Below are 22,364 nucleotides of genomic sequence, written 5' to 3'. Positions count from 1 at the left end.
CTCTCTGCATGAAGACCCCAATATATAAGTGGGTGAGAACCCTAGTATATAAGTGAGCTCTATCCAGGCAATGACCTCAGTATATAAGTGAGCCCACTCTGAGTGAGGACCCCAGTATATAAGTGATCCCTCTCTGAGTGAGGACCCCAATATATGAGTGAGCCCTCTCTGAGTTAATGAGTGAGCCCTCTCTGAGTGAGGACCTTCGTATATCAGTGAGTTATTTCCAGGCAATTACCTCAGTATATAAGTGAGCCCTCTCTGGGTAAAGACCCCAGTATATAAGTGAGCTATTTTGTGATGATGACTCCAGTATATATAAGTTAGACCTGTCCAGGTAAGGAGCCCAGTATAAAAGTGAACCCTATTTGTGCAATGACCCCAATAAGCCCTCCAGGTGGTGACCTCAGTATATAAGTGAGCCCTCTCTCCCTTGATGACTCCAGTACATAGGTGAACTCTATCTATGTGGGGGCCCTAGTATATAAGTGAGTGCTATCCAGGGGATGACTCTAATATATAAGTGGGCCCTGTCTGGGTGATGACTCCAGTATATAAGTGAGCCCCTCCAGGTGAGGAGCCCAGTATGTAAGTGAACCCTAGCAAGGTGATGACACCAGTGAGCCCTTTCCAAGTTATGACCACAGTATACAAGTGACCCCTCTCTCCTGTGATGACTCCAGTATATAAGTGAACCCTAACCAAGTGAGGGCCCTACTATATAAGTGAGCCCTCTCCAGGTGATGACTACAGTATATAAGTGAGCCTTACCCAGAAGAGGACCCCAGTATGTAAATGAACCCTATCAGGGTGATGACACCAGTGAGCCCTTTCCATGTGGTGACCTCAGTATATAAGTGAGCCCTCTCTCCCGTGATGACTCCAGTATATAGGTGAACCCTATCTATGTGAGCGCCCTAGTATTTAAGTGAGTCCTATCAAGGGGATGACTCTAGTATGTAAGTAAGCCCTGTCTGGGTGATGACTCCAGTATATAAGTGAGCCCCCTCCAGATGAGGACCCCAGTATGTAAGTGAACCCTATCAGGGTGATGACACCAGTAAACCTTTCCAGGTTATGACCTGTATACAAGTGAGCCCTCTCTCCTGTGATGACTCCAGTATATAAGTGAAACCTAGCCAAGTGAGGGCCCTACTATATAAGTGAGCCCTCTCCAGGTGATGACTCCAGTATATAAGTGAGCCCTACCCAGCTGAGGACCCCAGTATGTAAATGAACCCTAGCAGGGTGATGACACCAGTGAGCCCTTTCCAGGTGATGACCTCAGTATTTAAGTGAGCTCTCCCACCTGTGATGACTCCAGTATGAAACTGAACGCTATCCAGGTGAGGGCCCTAGTATATAAGTGAGCCCACTCCAGGTGATGACTCTGGCATATGTGTGAGCCATGTTTGGGTGATTTCCAGCATAGAAAATACCCTATTCTGGTGAGAACCCTGGTATATAAGTGAGCCCTATCTGGGTGATGGCTCCGGTATTTAAGTAAGCCTTCTTAAGTGAGTCCCCTGGGCTCAGGAAGTGATTGCGGTGAGAAGTGCAGTGTGGCTGTGCGGGGATCTGGGCTCTTATGTACACAGCCTGGACTCTGCACAGCTCTGGCCCACGCACATTCCTGAACATTGAATGAGGCCAATTCGTTTCCTGCCTATTAAATGATTATTTTTGTGACCCTGAGGAAACTTGTAGGAGAAATCTCAGGTATTAGTCTTTACACTTTCGAAATAAAACAAAACTGTGGCTTTCCATGTAGGAATGACTTGTAAGTATTGAAAAAATAGAAACAAAGTGTGAATCTACAGGAGGAGGATCAATGCCAACATCACCAAAGTGCAGCCTGTACTTTCAGAGACTGACACCAAAGACACCGAACCACTTTTCTCATTGTTCCAAGTAGTATTAATAAGAATAAGATTATTATTATTACTATATAACTTGTTTAGTTCGGCTAGTCCTTTAATTATAACTGTAACTCTAGTAATAGGAGTAGCATCATTATGAAGCCAATAAAAATGACTGTTATCCTAGTTCAGTGATCTTCATTTACCAAAAATATCATTACCAGCATTAATACTACTATCCATAACAATTTACTACTATCAGTAACAATTCTAGGAATAATTCAGACTATAATGCTGTTAATAGGCTCTGATGGGTTGATTTACTAAAACTAAAGAGGGCAAAATTTGGTACAGATCTGCATAGAGACCAATCAGCTTCCAAGTTTTATTGCCAAAGCTTAATTGAACAAGCTGAAGTTAGGAGAGTGCGCATGCGCGGGACTTCCGGAGAGACGTCTTGATCCGGAGCTCCGCACCGCTCCGCTGTCTCAGAGGCCCGTAGGCTATTTTATTACAGCGGTTCCCAATCACAGTTACCCCCCCCGCCTGAAGGACATTAAGGAGCACATACCTGGATGCCAAAAAGCCTCAAATTTAAAAGGTAAATAGGCATACTAAGTGCGGCCTAGCACCCCCTGGGTCATCCAAGATGGCGACCGATGCCACCTCCTATTCAGGACTAGGAGCACACTACCCTCTACCAGACCCCCAGCCCCCACCTCCTGCTGATTCCCTGCCAGGACACACTGGACAGAACCTATCTGCCTCCTCAGCCCCTGTGGACTTTCTATTGAGGAGATCTATGATGGGAGCCCCCCTCTCTCCCTCACCAAACTCCCAGAACAACCCGGCTGACTCCATACAGACCTTACCCTTGAACCCTAACTATCCAAATGAAATGTCCCTACTTCTTAGCAGCTTTTCAGATATGCTTGCTGCAGGGCTTTCACAAACAGCGATGCAGATTACCACATCCATTAAAGCGGATTTGCAGAACCTAGGCGCCCGCATGGATGCCATTGAAAAAGCGGTAGACGATTCTGCAGCACGCACCAACCAAAATTCAACATGCATCCAAACGCTGCAAGATCAACTGGATTTAGCGTTATCTAAAATTGATGACCTAGAAAATAGGAATAGACGATATAACTTCCGCATTAGAGGGATTCCGGAAACGATCAACGACACACAAGATGCTGTTAAATCTGTCATTAAAAACATCATTCCAGATATCCCGGACCATAGACTAGAATTGGACAGAGCACACAGAGCTCTTCAACCACCTCGCCAGGACGGCCTTCCACGCGACATAGTGGTCAAGCCTCATTTTTACGCCGTAAAGGAGGAAATAATGAGGAAATCACGCAACATGGACAATTTGACCGTTCAAGGAAACAAAATTCAAATTTTTGCAGACATCTCCCCTACCACGATAATGAAAAGAAGATCTCTCAAACCCCTCCTGGAAGTTCTCAACCGGAACTCGATTAGGTACAGGTGGTCTTTCCCGTTCCGTCTACAATTTAGCTACAAAGACAAATCTTATGGATTTACTAATCTTCAAAACGGCGAACGTCTTCTCCTACAACTGGGTCTTATCACTCAGGATCCCTCCCTCCAACAAGATGAAGATCGCCAAATCAACACCTCCAAGAGACCCCCTCCAAATAGCCCTCTCACCCCCCTTTGGATCAAACATCAATCCAAGAGACACCGAGACTCCATCCCTCCATGATAATCCTGAGACTTGACTCTTAGAGTCTTCCTCACTCCCTAATATTCAGAGACTATGATTCCTACCTGGGTATATTAGTCACCTCCACACCCAACTAGGTTCATAGCTACTTTGATAGAACTGTTTGACCCATCTTCTGACTTTTTCTCTTAGGAATTAGCTTTGGGTTTTAACTTTTTTTTCAGGTCTCTTTCATCGGGACACTTATGCACACCTTTAGTATATCGGTTCACGATTCAGTGTACAAGATCTCACAGCCCATTATTATTATAGTCTAGGTTAATTTCATCCCCCCCCCACTTCCTAGCCCTCATCCCCTTCCCATCCCTCATTCCCTTTTCCCCTTCCCTTTCACCTACCCCCCCCCCCTTTTTTGAGACCAACAAATGCACATTTCTCTCCTAGACAGTTCGATGGTTTACTAGTTCCTGTTTTGCCTAATTAGGCTTTCTGTTATGTTTTATAATCATATTTGATTTTCTGTATTTTTTCATAATATTTTACTATTACTTTGTGCCTTCTTCTAGATGCACTGTTTCTCAACTTTGGGTCCAAATAATTTTTACATAAGGCCTCGAGACCGGAGCGGTTCAACTTGCCACTCCACCTGTTGAACTCTAGGGGAGACCTCCCCCTAGGCTCATCAGAAATGCAACCCCTTTGTTGGTTGCCACATCACCGAATCCCGATTTTTATTGGTATTCGGAGTAGGGTTTGGCATGCCAGCCCTACACCTCAGGTGACAGGGAAAGTTTCTTCCCTGCCCCTGATTTCTCTTTTCTTCTTCTTCCTCCAATCCTCTTTTTGGCTTCTCTTTATACACCCTAACCTCTTCTTCTTCCCCCTCCAGGTGCTCTCATTAATGGTTCGTGGATTCTCCTTTCCTAGGTTACCATTCCAGAACAACCATACCAAGATCTCTCTTATCACTCCTCGTACTCAGGTAAGTCCTCTCCTGTTTAACGCGCGCCCCCCCCCGCACATCCATGGCTAATCCAACCACACACCCAGGGACCCTCAAAATTGCCACCCACAATATACAAGGATTCAATTCCCCGATAAAATGGCGTAAAGCTCTACAAAGCTACCACTCCAGAGGCCTAGAAATTCTATTATTACAAGAAACCCATTTCGCTAAAAGATCGGCTCCCACATTCCTACATCACAGCTACCCGACTTTTTTTCTAGCCAATGCGGAGGTCAAAAAGAGAGGAGTAGCAATCCTAATCTCCAAACGTATTCCATTTACCCATTCCCAAACCATTTCAGACAATGATGGCCGCTATATATTAGTCAAAGGCCACATCAATGACACCCTCTTTTCTTTAGTCTCCTATTATGCCCCCAACAAGAACCAAGCAGCCTTTTTCGCATCTATGCTCAATGTTTTAACACCACATCTTGAAGGGACCATAGTATTAGGAGGTGATTCGAATATAGCATTTGACCTCCTATTAGATAAATCATCGAAGGGCATCCCCACTCCCAAAATACCTCCAAAACAAAGTCTACACATAGCCAAACTGCTACATTCCTTAGGGTTGATAGATACCTGGAGGGAACTGAATCCCTCAGCAAAAGATTACACTCACTTTTCGGCCCCCCACGGAACCTATTCACGAATTGACCACATATTTTTACACTCATCTACGATACACTTAGCATCTCAATCCTCAATACGCGAAGTACCCTGGTCTGACCATTCCATAGTTACAATTAAAATCTCATGCCCCCCAACCAGAGTTGGCCCCCCCCAATGGCGCCTTAAAGAATCCCTTCTTTCCAATCCTGTACATTGTAATATTTTGGAAAAAGATTTGAAAGATTATTTTCTCATAAACGACAATACTGAATGTTCTCCCAATTCTTTATGGGGGGCCCATAAAGCAGTAATGAGAGGAAAGTTTATTCAACTATCTTCACGCCTTAAACGTGAATCCCTAATGGAGATCGCAAACCTTGAGAAAGATTTCCGATCCCTTTGCAAACAACATAAGAAAAACCCGACACCTAACTCCCTTGCCAATCTAAACACAGCTAGAATAGCTTTGAACCTAGCCCTTACTTCCAACGCTAAAAAGCACATAGAATGGGTTAGCGGTAAATTTTACCATCTAGCGAACAAATTTGGACCCCAATTAGCAGCAAAACTTTCCCCCAAACAAAAATTTCACGCTCTTCCCAAAATTAAATCCCTTTCAGGCCAATTAACCCAGAATCCTAAGCTGATCTTAGAGACATTTCACTCATTCTATTCTAACCTCTATGCAGACACCAACCCTTGCTCCCCACCTAACATAAATTCCTTTCTAGACAATACCCCCCTCCCCAAACTATCTGAATCTCACCATTCTATTATGGACGCCCCTTTCACTGAAGGAGAGGTTAGGGAGGTTATCAAGGGTCTCAAAAATGGCTCAGCCCCAGGACCGGACGGGTTTTCGTCCCAGTATTTCAAGACTTTCATAGATGTCCTCTCTCCTTATCTGGCCCGGCTCTTCAATTCACTGAGAAATGGACAACCTCTTGAAAGAACAGCAAATCTTGCTTTCATCTCGGTCATCCCCAAACCAGGCAAGGACCCCAGCCAAGTAAGCAACTATAGGCCAATCTCCCTAATCAACATCGATCTTAAGATCATGACAAAAATTCTCTCTAACAGACTGGGGTCCTTTATAAATTCATACGTCCACAAAGACCAAGTTGGCTTCATACCGGGGAGGCAGGGGCCGGACCAGATAAGGAGAGCAGTAGACATTATATCCCTACTCAGGTCAGGATGGGATGGGGGCCCTTCACAGGAGGGATTCCTCCTTTCATTGGACCTCCAGAAGGCCTTTGATACGGTCACTTGGCCGTACCTTTTCTCAACCCTTGAAAAATGGGGTTTTGGTCCTTACTTCCTCTCCTCAGTCAAAGCCCTTTATTCCACCCCCAATGCTCAGATTAGACTACAAGGTTCCCTGTCTGACCCATTCCCTATCTCTAAAGGAACTCGCCAGGGTTGCCCTCTTTCCCCCCTCCTCTTTGCCATAGCTATTGAAACCCTTGCAATTGCGATAAGAGCTCACCCTGACATCCACGGAGTTAAATGCGGCCCCTCGATTCACAAATGTGCCCTATTTGCAGACGATATCCTTCTCTTCGTTACCTCACCCCTCACTTCAACCCCTAATTTAATGCAACTACTTAACAATTTTTCCAATGCTTCTGGACTTAAGATTAACATGTCCAAATCCACCGCTCTCAATATCTCTATCCCATCACCCCTTTTAGATAAACTTATAGAAAACTTCCCTTTTAATTGGAGTTCATCCTCTATCCCATATCTAGGTATCCATCTCTCCTCCTCCATAGATATGCTGTACAAAGCTAATTACCCACCTATTTTTAAGAAACTTAAGTCCGACCTGGACCATTGGTCACTCTACAATCTATCATGGCTAGGCAAGATAAATGCCGTTAAAATGACACTCCTCCCCAGGATACTTTATCTTTTCCGTTCCCTCCCCATTCCAGTACCCAAATTACAAATTACAAACCTCCAATCGACGATTATACGTTTCACTTGGGGTAAACTAAACCACCGTCTTCCTAAGCAAACACTGATTAGACCCAGAAAGAAAGGAGGCCTAGGACTTCCTAACCTCTGGTGGTATTACCAGGCAGCCCAATTATCCCAATTCTCCATCATATACGCTAAAGGCCCAAAACCAGATTGGGTTGAAATAGAACAACAAGCAGTCCATAATCACAACTTAGATTCCCTTTTATGGCAGCCCCCTAAATCTAGACCCCCTATCCTCTCTCCTAACCTGTCCCACTCTTTTACTTTATGCGATTCTCTTCACAAAACACAATCTATAACTTCTCAATGGTGCCCCCTAGCCCATTTATTTCATAATCCTAAATTCCCTCCTGGAAGAGACATCAAGGCCTTCCAATGGTGGCTAGATAAAGGCCTGTATCGAATTGGACACTTTTTTAATTCCAACGGTCCCCTTACACTAGAACACTGCATCTCCAATTTGGACATGCCCCCTTCAGAAACATTTCGCTTCCACCAAATCTTTCACTTCTTAAGCTCTATTAAAACAAACGACAACACCCCCCTTACAGTCACCCCATACGAACAATGGTGCTTCAAAGCCATGGATGTGCGAGGGGGTATCTCCCTAATATACTCAGTTTTAGCTGACCCCCCGGAGAAAGCGCCTTTCATGCTTAAATGGGAGAGCGACCTCGATTTTGAGTGGGATCTGGAAACATGGAACAATCAAGTTGCAAAAGCATTCAAAGGAATAATCAATATTTCCCTAGTCGAAGCAAATCTTAAGATAATAACTCGTTGGTACCTCGTCCCCACTCGTCTTTTTAAATTTTTTCCTCAATCCTCGCCCCTCTGTTTCAGAGGATGCGATATCCTGGGTTCCCACATACATATCTTTTGGCAGTGCCCTAAGATCAGGAGCTTTTGAAATAAAGTTTTTATCCTAATTCGAAAAGTTACTGGGGCACTCCTTAGCCAGGACCCGTTAATAGCACTCCTAAACAAAAAGATACCCAATACCACGAAAAACAAACAGAAATTGATTCACTTTATACTCCTTGGTGCTAAAATAACGATTGGGCACTCCTGGAAATCTCCCTCAGTATCCTTTCATTCAACTAAACAAAAAATCACTTGGATTATGACACAGGAGAAAACCTCCAGCATGATCCTAGATAAATTCGAATCATTCAAATGCATATGGGAACCCTGGGCCCAATATATCGGCATCTCCTTATAACTTACGACTCTACTACCCCTTGAACACCCCTTTTAACCTTCAACTCCCCATCAACTTCGGGCCATTGGTGAGTAGCTCCTGGATCCCCTCCTTCTACTTTCTTTCTCTGCCCACCTTTCCCTTTTAACTGTTCTTTCCCTTCCCTAATTGTTTTTTGCCTTCTTTATACCCCAATGGATCTATCTAATGGGGACTCTTGATTCAGTTAGTTACATGTAACCACTTCATTCTACTATGTTTGCCCTGACACTTTCTCAACGTTCTGTATGACATAATACTTCATCAGGTCGTCTTACTCCTATATATTTTTCATCTTTGTATCTCAAATTTTGACTCGCATTAAGTTTTTTAGCTCCTTATGTTTTCACTAAGATGGAGGCGGGGTTGATCTTTTGCTCTTGGACACAGATTGCTCCCATTTGGGGTGTCTGAAAGCAACGGTTATCCTCATGTAATACTCCATGTTACACTTTATTCTCTAACCTAACATTGTTACACGTTGTATTATGTATAACCTATCTTAATTTACTCTGATTAATCAAGCTCGATCGGTTTGGGCTAGAACATATATTTTGGCTTTCCATTTGATTATTTGATTGTATCTTTCTATCACCCCTGCGCGGGTGTTTCTCCGCACCATTGTTTCACTTATTATCTGAAATAAAGCTCTTTTGGAAAAAAAAAAAAAGCTGAAGTTAGAAGCTGATTGGCTACCATGCACAGCGGCACTAGATTTTGCACTTTCAAGTCTTAGTAAATAAACCCCACTGACATAGGCGTGCGCAGGGGGTATGCCGGATGTGCCTAGGCACACCCTAATCACCCAATGTGGCGCAGATTCCCCCCTGCTGATATTTCATCAAAATGTTTAAATAAAAAAAAAAAAAAAAAGAAATTGTAAAAAATAATAGAAAATAAAATAATAAAAATTAAAAACTACTGAGGACTCTACTGACACCGTCCACTACATTTTAACATTTAACAATATATATATATATATATATATATACACACACGTATGTGTGTTTGAGGTTTGGGGCGCATGCTCTAATGCAATAGGCTGCGCACACATATGCCCACTAATTACAATAATAATACAGTAGCACTTCAACTTACAGGGGAGAAGTACTATTGTTAGAAATAGTAATATACAAAGAGCATACAAACTAACAATAAAAATGATAGCGAGCAGTACACCTAGCAGTTTGTGCTAGTATGAGGATTACAATGCTGCTACTTCTACACCCAATGCAGTGTAATTACAATATTAAAAATATATACGGTATATTATCTATTACTAACAGCTGGGAGAGTGAAGTATTATCTCCTTGGGAATGCTATCTTTATTACTTTTAAAGTTACATTGTATTGATTAGAGATCAGCAACTATCATGTATTTATTTTGATTATACTATATGCAAATGGGCAGAAAAAGTGCAGCTTTTAGAATTATTTTTCCTTCCTTTTTTTGCCTCTAAACACAGTTCAGTATTAGCCAATGTGTGCACATTGTGGCATTTATTTTCGTATTTTAGAGCAGTGTTTGGGGGCACAAAAAAATGCCCCAAACCTGCATTCAGAGAGAATCTTGTTGGTGTAATTTACGTATATGAGCGCATAAACACACATATAGACGCATAAACAAATATGCATGTGTTTATGCGCCTATAAGCATGTTTATGCGCTCATATATGTAAATTACACCAATAACTATGTGCATAGTTTCAGCCTAACAAATTATGTTCTAGCCACTACAATGAAATTACACACATATACTTTACTCGCATTAAGGCCACATGTACACAGGCGTATGAAATTTTGTTGCAGATATGCTGGATTATTTCTACCCGAACTTGGAACTCATGTTTATATGCATATGTGTGCGTATGGTGTTGAGCATAAATGCATTCTTCTGGCCAGAATATTCATTTTATGCACTTATTATGTACATTTGCACACATATGAGCATAAAGTGCGCACTGCACAGGTATGGGTTTTTTGGGGTTTTTTTTTTTTACACCCCTGAACGCTGCTCTAAAATACACTTGTAAACGACACAATGGGGTTGATTTACTAAAGGCCAACAGACTGTGAACCTTGGAAAGTGCAGTTGCTCCAGAGCTTAGTAAATGAGGTAAAGCTTCACTTTGCAAAGAATACCCAATCACATGCAAGGAAAAAAAAAAAACAGCATTTTTGTTTGCACATGATTGGTTGATGAAAGTCAGCAGAGCTTCTGCACATTTACTAAACTCTGGAGCAACTTTCCAAAGTGCACAGTCTTTTTGCCTTTAGTAAATAAACCCCAATGTGTATATGCAAAATAAATAACCTAGAGCTGCTTTCAGAGGCATAAAAAATAGAAATGCCAGGTCCCTGTAACAGCAGCATTCATTCCGCCCATTTGTATGAGGCCTTACATGCATAAATACATGCTTTAACATGTGTAAATATGCACCAGATGAAGAATTTTTTTTTACGCTGGATTTTTCTGCCAGCTCCTGCTAAAAAAGATAGACAGTAAATACACATTTACACATGTAAACTTATTTATACACATTTACATAGCTGCAAGAAGTGTATTCTGGTATTAAAAAAAAAAAAAAAAAAAAAAGCAGGAGGATACAGAACTACAATTTTATGCATAAAAAAAACCTTATCTGAAGGCAAGCATTTTACTGATCATTTTACGAATAAAACACTATTCCAAAAAAAACCCTGCCTCTATGATCAGGAAATTCTTATGGCTATGTGCATGTAGCCTTAGATTTGTATTGCCATTTGTATTACCATCTATATTACCACTATTGTTACAACTAACTGAGCTATGCTTATAATAATCATCATCATCAATTTGTTGCTATTGTTATCATTATTCTGTTATTCCATTATTTTCATAAATAATAATACAGGCATGGCTTCTTAGTAAAATGGTAGTTTGTTTACTCCATAGCAATAGTAATTAAAAATATTTCTCCAGTCATGTGCAAACAAAAATGCTGTATTTTTTAAATTAATATTATTATTATTATTATTTTATATATATTATTTACTCTAAATGTGACAGGGTATTCTTTGCAAAATAAACCTTCACCACTGTCACAAGTTCTGGGGAAAATTTCCTTGCAAAGTGCAACTCCCCTGGCAAAGTGAACAGCCTATTTGCCTTTAGTAAAAAAAAAAAAAACAACGCTTCTTCCATGCATCAAAAGTAACTGATTATTCATTGTTGACATCTTAGCAATAGAAGAATGATTTCAAGAAAATGCTATTCCTACATTCTGAATGTACAACACTATGGTTATTTCCTATATATATAGAGAGATATAGATATATCTATATCTATAGATATAGATATAGATATAGATATAGATATATCTATATCTATAGATATAGATATATCTATCTTTATCTATAGATATATCTAGAGAGAGAGAGAGAGAGAGAGAGAGAGAGAGAAAATATATTTATATATATATAGATCTAGATATAGATCTATATATATATAGATATATATAGATATATCTATATATACTGTATATGGATTTATCTATCTATATATATATATAGATATATATATATATATATATATATATATATATCTATATATATATATATATATAGATATATATATATAAAATATTAAACACCCTAGTACCTGAAATTATTATTATTATTATTATTATTATTATTATTATTATTATTATTATTATTAATAATAATAATAATAATAATAATAGTAAATCATCCTGTTACCTTAAATAATAATAATCAAAACAGTACTGGAATATCCTATTACCTGAAATAATAATAATAATAATAATAATAATAATAATTATTATTATTATTATTATTATTATTATTATTATTATTATTATTATTATTATTATTATTATTATTATAGTATAATAATTAAAAAAAATACTGGAGCATCCTGTTACCTGAATTAATGATAACTAAAGTAATTCTGAATAATCCTCTTACCTGAAATATTAATAATAATAATAACAATAATACTAGAGCATCCTAAAATAATAATAATAATAACAATACTGGAACATCCTATTACCTGGAATAATAATAATAATAATAATAATAATAATAATACTTCCAATTATCTGAAAAAGAATTAGCACATACATACCAGAGGTATACAGCAAAGTGAATTAGGTAATAGCTGTATTGGTAGGAAAATTATTCTTTAAATTAGGATTATTATACTAATAATCACATTATTATCATTAGTATTATTATCATTAATGTTATTATTGTAATTAATTGTAGAAGTAGTTTTCAGCACACAAAGATTACCAAATACAACTCTAATACATTTAAAAACAGTTTATTATAGAATAAATCACAAGACTGTCTTGTTTTTCCAACTGTAGTTTATAAATTAGAGGGAAACATACATCATCTTAAAAAAAAAAAGATCCATTGACAACAAGAGCATTATGGAGCCCTCTGCTGCAGGCCACCTCTACAGGATCATCTCCACAAAGCAGGCCAGGCAATCAGGCTATTCTTAGGAAGACTCTGTCCTACCATCAGTCTTCACATTGGCTATGAAAAAAAATACTTATGTATAGTAGGAAAGTGCTAGGGGCAGTATCAGATTTCCATGGGGTAAGGCTTTCTGATGAAGGATGGGGCTCTGGTAGTGGGGAAGGAACATCAGACTTGGAATAGGCAGGAAGACTTTGGAATGTCAGAACCCCACAGATCCTACCAGTTGCACCCACAGAGTCATTTAGGGACTGGCAGTCCTTGATTCGGTACTCATTTCCCAGCTAGCACCTTTTGTTGGTTTCCAAGTTCCAACCAAGTCCAGTCTATAAAAATATATGTAGTTATAATATGTAAATCTTATACATAGTTCAAACAGCATGGATACCATGGAGGAAGCCTGTCTGGTTTGATCTTGTGATGGAGTCAGCAGGCTGATTAGGGGATAGCCCCAGCTCCCCTGATTTTGGACAGTGATGAGTATAATAAATAGCGGCTGCTTTAAGGAGTCCCTCCAGTGCAGGCTGCCGCGGCTGCTGCGGCCGCTGCGGCAGCCGATAGCGTCCAGCCAGGCAGGGCACAATAGTAAGGGTAATAGTATGGGGGCTGTAGGGGCACTAGTGACGGCCTTAGCACCTCTCCAGGCTGGTACTGTCTCTGATCGTCCCTCACCAGGACCTTAACTGCCACTTTCTTGGCGGCCGGGGCCGTGGCCATCATGTCTGCAGCCATTTGCCGTCGTTTGGTCTTGTAGCGGCGGTTCTGGAACCAGATCTTCACCTGGGTCTCCGTCAGCTTCAGGGAGGCGGCCAGGTCGGCCCGTTCTGGTCCGGATAGGTAGCGCTGGTGGTTAAATCGTCTCTCCAACTCAAAGACCTGAGCATGCGAGAAGGCGGCCCGGGAGCGCTTCTTCCTCTGCTTGGGGGCCTCCAGGAGGAGCTGGTCACACTTGGGGTCCTCGTCTGGGGGGCTGGGATCTGTGGAGAAATCGGGATGTTAGTACCACAGGCTACAATAATATAGGATAGCACTGTATTCATTACATTATAGTTAACTGGATAATCAGGCAGTAATCGATAAACTTGGTCAAATGGGTAATCAAAGCATAGATTAGCAAAGAAATGATCATCAATGCACCAGATAGACAATGACTTTTATTAATGACTCTTATAATTATTCTATCTATCTCTCTCTCTAGATAGATATATCTAAGAAGAGAAAGAGAGAGAGAGAGAGAGAGAGAGAGAGAGAGAGAGAGAGAGAGGCATTTTGTACCACCACCCCTCTCTTTAGAATGTAAGCTCTATGAGCAGGGCCCTCCTATCCCCTCTGTATTGAACTGGACTGCAATTGTGCTGTTCCCCCTTCTACATTGTAAAGCGCTGCGTGAACTGTTGGCGCTATTTTAACGTGTATAATAATAATAATCGATATTCCGAATGAACTATAGTGGCTCCTAATCTGCCTGATTTATTATTCACATACATTTTACCAAGTTGATTGAAAATTGAATCCTATGGACCGGGGCTTACTATATGACCCACCATTTATCCACATAAAAGAGCTAATTTACTAAAGGAAACAATTGATTCTTAAGTACCCAATCAGGTACAAGGGAATTAACAAGACAATAAAATAGGATACACATCTTCCTATGATCACAAAGCAGTATAAAATCACTCCATACTTACTTATATATAGTTACATATAGTTACATAGTTAGTCAGGTTGAAAAAAGACACAAGTCCATCCATTTCAACCATAAAAATAAAAATAAAAATAAAAAAATAATAATACAATTCCATATACACAATCCTTCACCCACAGTTGATCCAGAGGAAGGCATACAAACATACATACATACATACTTACATACATACATACATACTTAGTAAAGAAGCATAGACTGATTAAATTAACTAGTTAAAAGTAATGTTTAGTGCATAAATCATCCAGTTGTGTGCAGACAAAATATCTGTTTTGTTTCTTTTTTTTTTCTTTCATCTACTTTTTTGTCATCGAAAATATCCAAGTGCTATGGCCTATTGTACTCTGCATTATATTTATATATTTATCAGCAAGCAAGGAACCTACATTCAGAATTATTAACTTTAGATTTATTTATTATGAAATATAAATTATAAAATTATATATATATATATATATATATATATATATATATATATATATATATATATATATATATATATATATATATATATATATGATAGATACCAGCTAGCTAGATAAATCTATGAGACAGAAAGAAAGAAAGAAAGAAAGAAAGAAAGAAAGAAAGAAAGAAAGAAAGAAAGAAAGAAAGAAAGAAAGAAAGAAAGAAAGAAAGAAAGAAAGAGAAAGAGAGAGAGAGAGAGGGGGGGGGAGAAAGAAAGAAGGAAAGAAAGAAAGAAAGAAAGAAAGAAAGAAAGAAAGAAAGAAAGAAAGAAAGAAAGAAAGAAAGAAAGAAAGAAAGAAAGAAAGAAAGAAAGAAAGAAAGAAAGAAAGAAAGAAAGAAAGAAAAGCATTATATAAGTCCAAATGAGATATGGCACCATTTCGCTGCTATAGATAAGAGTATTTCAACAGGTTCAAGTTCAGTTATCACCCTTTTTAGCATCCAGATTCTTTATGGAGCTCACTAGTAATCCATATAAGTAATATAAGATGGGTGGATAAAGATGTGAGATAACCACTAGATAAATCTATGTCGCTATTTATTTATGGAAAGAAAGAAAGAAAGAAAGAAAGAAAGAAAGAAAGAAAGAAAGAAAGAAAGAAAGAAAGAAAGAAAGAAAGAAAGAAAGAAAGAAAGAAAGAAAGAAAGAAAGAAAGAAATTATTATTATTATTATTATAAGGAGATAGGACACCCCTTGCTTGCTACTGTAGAAAAGTGTATTTTCACATGTCAGAAGTTCGGTTATCTCCCTATAGCATCCACACTCTTTATGAAGCTCGCTAGTAATACATACAAAGGGTACAATTCCTTAATACCAGAGATGAAGTATAATATATATATATATATATATATATATATATATATATATATATATATATATATATATATATATATATATATTTATACAAATCGATAATATCATAGATAGATATATTATCTCCTGCAATGGACACAATCCTCCAATGCACTGTGGTGTCCAGGGCTGGTGAGGGGCTGACAGGCAGATGCCCCCATCCCATTCAGCTCCTATATTATGCAAATCATTTACAAGAGGGCCTTCTAGGCTAGGAGGTCAGAAGTTAATTTTGGTTACAGAACTTAATACCTCAGCGAGGAGAGAGGCCAGGAGGTCACCAGCACGGTGCATCTGACACTGACTGGCAGCCATAGGGCACACAGTCCTGTATACACAATGATGTACCCACTGCACATCACCAGAGGACACATCACATAACACATGTGATTTATGGCACTGTACACCTATGGAAAATAATATTCACTGAGCTTAGCAAATAAGCTGAAACTGTGTTGCAGTAATCGTATGCTAGATAAAAATCCTATTTTTATAAAACATTTCCATAGTACGATTGGGTATTCAAAGAGAGCACAGCTTTGCCTAATCGCTGTCATTTACTATGGAAATTCCCTACTCTTAATAAATCACCCTTCGATGTGCTATTCTGTCTGCTGCTCCTAGGGTGCTCATCAGCCTGCGGAAATCTACCCCAGTGTTAGTGAAAAATAAAAAATAAGTTATATGTAATATCATCACGACCAACACTATAGTCTAACAAGTATACTGTCTAAACCTAAACTTCACAATACCTCCCTGTAACAAATGCAGAAAGTATAATATACCTCCAGTGCATCTGCCGCATCTGTATACGCCGCCGCATGTAATAATATATAACATATAGGAACATATACTAAAATAATACGTATATTAAATGTTTGTATGTATGTACATTGCTGAAAAATCGTTAGTTCCCCAATGACAGTCAGCCGCAACATGAAGGCAATGTATTGATTTAATTTATTAATTGCAGAATTATCATAATATTTATAGAAAATATATTCCCGACCTCAGTAAGAATGTATGTATTTTATTAATTATATGGAGTCTATTCATAAATGTTTTCATTCAAGATTCACACATTTTTTCATATGAGATTTATTTATTATTTATTTGTTTTAATTTTTAGATTTGTTTTAAATCTATTTTTATTTTTTATTTAAGATCTTGCTGTTCGGAGGAGATATATAGTCCCGTCTATATTCCGAAGGCCTTTCTAGTTACCAGATTAGTTGTTCATTATAATTACATATAATAAGTTATTTATAATTCTGTCTATATCTATAACATGTTTCTATATAATGTACAGACCAATATGTAGGTTATTTATGTCGATTTTATATATGTATATATATATATATATATATATATATATATATATATATATATATATATATATATATATATATATATATATATATATGTAGAATACACCTTTTCTGCATCTATAATATACGTTCCATCTGCCAGATATAGAAATTATTCCCAGCTGTGATTCTTATAATATCGATTTAAAAATACACTTTACACTTTTTATTGTTTCTGTACTGCTTTAACAAAAAGCGTTCACACTACAAAACCACAAAAGCCAAGCAAAACACACTAATATTTGCAACATTGTTTTAACCTCCTACCAAATCGCCCACAGAATAAGAATACAACTATTGTATACACAGGTTGTGTTGCTCCAGATGTGGGGAATAATCTGAAGCTCTGGTTTTGTTTGAGTGTACATCACACCATACAGACACAATAAGAATTTCCTGACACCTCCCTGGAACCTGGAGCCACGCCCACACGATGACAGGTCAGTCACAGGGGAGAGAGAGTGACACATCCCTTGTAATGAAAACACCACACACTCATCTTCAAAATTACACTCATCAAATTTTCATCTTAGTAAATTAAGCAAATGGAAAAGCATTAGCAATAATTCACTAAACTAAAAGTGAAACGAAAACAAAGATAAAAAAAGTATTACTACAAAACAAATACTACAACCACTATTATTACTACTATTACTATTATTTCTTGTAATACTAGCAGGCTTATCATTGGTACTTTAACTGTTGTGCATAGTAAATTATTTGTCATTGTACGTCTATATATATATATATATATATATATATATATATATATATATATATATATATATATATATTGTATCTATCTATCTATCTATCTATCTATCTATCTATCTATCTATCTATCTATCTATCTATCTCTATCTATCTATCTATCTATCTATCTCTATCTATCTATCTATCTATCTATCTATCTATCTATCTTTTTTTTTTGGTTGAACTGGATGGACTTGTGTCTTTTTTTAACTTAACTATGTAACTATATGTAACTATGTAGCTATGTAACTATGTAAGTAAGTATGGAGTGATTTTATACTGCTTTGTGATCATAGGAAGATGTGTATCCTATTTTATTTTCTTGTTAATTCCCTTGTACCTGATTGGGTATTTAAGAATCAATTGTTTACTTTAGTAAACTAGCTCTTTTATGTGGATAAATGGTGGGTCATATAGTAAGCCCCGGTCCATAGGAAATTTGCCGGATTCAATTTTCAATTAACTTGGTAAAATGTATGTGAATAATAAATCAGGCAGATTAGGAGCCACTATAGTTCATTCGGAATTTCTATCTATCTATCTATCTATCTATCTATCTATCTATCTATCTATCTATCTATCTATCTATCTATCTATCTATCTATCTATCTATCGATAGACAGATGTATAGATAGATGTATCTATCTATCTATATATAGATGTATCTATCTATCTATATATAGATGTATCTATCTATCTATAGCTATAGATAGATATATCTATATATATATACAGTATACGTATATTTAATATTGCAAGCATAAATGTGGTAAAGACATTATAGAGAATGGTAGTGGTGTTTTGATAATAGTAATAATAATAATAATAATTATAATAATAATAATAATAATAAGCAATAGTCACATTCACCCAACTTGTTCTGTCATTAAAATAAACAATGTATTATATTACCCTCCTGATACTTGGATTTGTTGATTTGCATAAAAACAAGATATATATATATATATATATATATATATATATATATATATATATATATATATATATATATATATATATATAATATATAAAAATATATAATGGATACTTTTATAGATACTTTTTTGTATATATTTTTAGTTTTGCCCCTGCATGCCATTTCACCTTTTTTATAGTCATCGTACTGGTATATAGTTATTAATAAGTTTTGAGTGAGTTTTATAGTTGTGTCCCTGCATGTCACTTTATTGTAACATACAGTAGCCCTTGTATTGGTATATAACTAATAATAAGTTTTAAATGAGTTGATCATGTTTGCTCCTGCATGCCATTTCAGCATACTATGTAGTAACCATATAGGCTCCATTTATAAAGTTGATACAGCACGATAAGTATTAAAAAAAAAAAAGAGTGACAGTTATTTTCAGTTATGTCATTGAAATTCGTAAATTACAGTCTAGTGGCTAAAAATAGAGTGTCTTGGGCTGGTGTTGGAGAGTTGTAATTGAGCCGTTTGCATTAGTATATAGTTATTAGCTGTTTATGAGTTTATATTTTTGCCCCAGTATGTCATTTCTCTGTATTATGCATAAGGAAAAGATTCATATTTGTGATTCTTCCATTGTGTGTGTGATATTATATCATCATAATAAGTATATGCATGTGAGGCCTTGTCTAGTTGTATAGTGTTTGCTGGCACTGTAAGGAAGGGAGGGGGGGGGGGGGGGGTTGTTGTATAGATTGCATCACTCGTGTATAGGAATTATGTGAAATGTATACAATGAAGTTAGTGACACATAAGTAAAATTAGTGTATAATAATATAAAAAAAAGACATGAATGTTTCCAGGGAATCTTGTGTGTGATGTTGACATCATGTTTGGATGGGGGGGGGGTGTATTTTAATTATAATGTATTGATATTTGCACTGTACATATACAAAGTATATGAATTGAAGTAGAGGGGTCAATGTTGGTGACATGTCAGATGACAGTATTCTTCAGACTGTCCCAGTATGACCCCAGCAGCCCCCATTAGCCCCTCAGCCTTACCTGTGCCACTGGCTGCGATCTCACAGTCACTGCAGCCCGGGGTCTCCTCTTCTTCCTCCTTCTTAGGTCTGGCCTCCATGGACCTCACCCCCGATTCCTCCATCCTCAGGCTTCCCTCCACCGGCCTCCCCGGGTCCCCCTCCTCACTGAGAGCAGAGTCCGAGTCCCATCCAGCCTGCTCCTTCCCTGCCAGTCCTCTGGCCTCCACTTCCCCGAACAGCCTCCAGCAGCAGGCGGGGGTGGTGGGGCTGCCGCTGGCGGGGATCAGGCAGCCCAGCCTGGGGTAGGTGGCCCCTCGGTCCTCCTTCTTGTTCAGGATGGCCTGGATGGAGAAGGAGGTCAGGGTGCCGGAGCTCCTCACAGCCATCTGCAGGGGGAATGAGGAGGAGGATGAGGATGATGGAGGGGGGGGGGGGGCTGAGGCTGCTAAGATTCCCCTCCGAGGATCGGATCACTGGGGAGAAGCCAGATGACAGCCCATGCAAATCACTGGGGGGGTCATTCGCTCCACTTATCCAGGTATGTCCAGGAATGGGCGCACAGGAACGTCTGCTGTCAGAAACACACAAAAGAAAAAGCCGATCCCAGGATCTCATCTACTGGATGGCATCACCGCACTCTGCTATTGGGAGCGGACCCGGGAGGGAACAGCCTGCCTCCACATAGACAGGTCCTCCTTGCCCCAGACAGGCCAGGCAAACCGAGGACCCCTCCGACCTTCTCCACCTCTGTAGATGTCTTCTCTGCTCAGCACAGACAGGGCAGGAACACCACTGATCCCCAGGATCTTCCCTACACTGCCTCTGCTCTCTGTGTCTAATCTCTGTGCCTCTGCTCTCTGTACCTCTGCACTGTGCCTACTCTCTGTGTCCTCTGCCTCTGCTCTATGTGCCTCTGCTCTCTGTGCTCTGCACTGTCCCTACTCTCTGTGTCTACTCTCTGTGCCTCTGCACTGTGCCTACTCTCTGTGTCCTCTGCCTCTGCTCTCTGTGCCTCTGCTCTCTGTACTCTGCACTGTGCCTACTCTCTGTGTCCTCTGCCTCTGCTCTCTGTGCCTCTGCTCTCTGTGCCTCTGCTCTCTGTACTCTGCACTGTGCCTACTCTCTGTGTCCTCTGCCTCTGCTCTCTGTGCCTCTGCTTTCTGTGCTCTGCACTGTTCCTACTCTCTGTGTCTACTCTCTGTGCCTCTGCTCTCTGCACTGTGCCTACTCTCTGTGTCCTCTGCCTCTGCTCTCTGTGCTCTGCACTGTCCCTACTCTCTGTGTCCACTGGCTCTGCTCTTTGTGTACACTCTCTGTGCCTCTGCTTTCTGTGTCTCTGCCCTTTATGTCTACTCTCTGTGTCTCTGCTCTCGCTGCCTCTTATTTTTCTACAGGAAAAGGTCTGTGATCAGAGATATCCCTCTTCTGTGTACAGTCCCTCTATGATTGTTGTGCAGGCTGAGAGCTGTGCTGTCCCTGTCTGCTCTCTGTACAGGATGTGATCTGGGCTGTCCTTATCCGCCTGTAAATCTGTCCCTCTGTGCTCCCTTGTAAATGTGCCCCCTGTCCTCCCCTGTAGATCTCTCTGTGCTCTTCTGTAGATCTGTGTTATCCTGAAGATCTGTGATTCCCTGCAGAGGTCTTTCTGTGTTCTCCTGTGGATCTTTGCTTTCCTGTAGATCTGTGTTGTCCTGTAGATATGTTCTTTCCTGAAGATCTGTGTTCTCCTGAAGATCTGTGTTCTCCTGAAGATCTATGTTGTCCTGTAGATCTGTGCTTTCCTGTAGATCTGTGCTTTCCTGTAGATCTGTGTTGTCCTGTAGATCTGTGTTGTCCTGTAGATCTGTGTTGTCCTGCAGATCTCTCTGCTGTCCTGTATACAAGATGTCCCTCTTATGCTCTTCTATACAGGCTGAGCTACCTGCAGAGGGATCTCTGGCATTGGATGATGTCTTTGCACTCACTCTCTTCTCTCTCATTGCTCACCTGTGAGTGACAGCTGCAGCCAGCGCGTTCTGATTGGCTGGTTTTTGGAACAGGGCGCATCTCATTGGCTAGACAACTCCTGGGAATGCTGACCATACGCTGAGATATTAACCCCTAAATCCTCAGCATGAAAACACAGAGTGCCATTAGTGTGCAAGAAAATAAATCAAATTAGTGATGTTACCACACAGTAAGGGATTAACTAGCTGAATGGCAAAAGCTACTAACCAAAAACCAGACGACCTCTTACCTGCATCGCTAATGTGTATTAGATCGACCATAACGAATTCCTAATTGGACGAGGAAGACTGCTGCTCTTGGTAAATAACAATACTATAGGAACATACTGAATTATTCCAACCTCTT

The 22,364-nt window shown here is 39.2% G+C and overlaps 1 protein-coding gene across 1 annotated transcript; it reads right to left on the bottom strand.

Moving 5' to 3' along the window:
- Nucleotides 1-12,754: 12,754 nt before the first annotated feature.
- Nucleotides 12,755-22,000, bottom strand: NKX3-2 (NK3 homeobox 2). Its single transcript, XM_073610012.1, has 2 exons — nt 20,032-22,000; nt 12,755-13,867 (listed from the first exon to the last, which is right to left on the bottom strand). Exons 1-2 carry the CDS (start codon nt 20,396-20,398, stop codon nt 13,392-13,394), a joined length of 843 nt encoding a protein of 280 aa, XP_073466113.1. The 5' UTR covers nt 20,399-22,000; the 3' UTR covers nt 12,755-13,391.
- Between the last annotated feature and the right edge of the window lie 364 nt (nt 22,001-22,364).

Source organism: Aquarana catesbeiana, linkage group LG01 (assembly GCF_042186555.1).
Source record: "Aquarana catesbeiana isolate 2022-GZ linkage group LG01, ASM4218655v1, whole genome shotgun sequence".
NCBI lineage: Eukaryota > Metazoa > Chordata > Amphibia > Anura > Ranidae > Aquarana > Aquarana catesbeiana.
This window is presented reverse-complemented; position numbering and strand designations above follow the sequence as displayed.

Bases quoted from the DNA above. Each gene is read 5' to 3' on its own strand.
- NKX3-2 (XM_073610012.1), bottom strand. From the start codon at position 20,398: ATGGCTGTGAGGAGCTCCGGCACCCTGACCTCCTTCTCCATCCAGGCC. The intron at 13,868-20,031 runs GTAAGGCTGAGG...ATTTCTCCACAG, and splicing joins GATCGCAGCCAGTGGCACAG to ATCCCAGCCCCCCAGACGAG.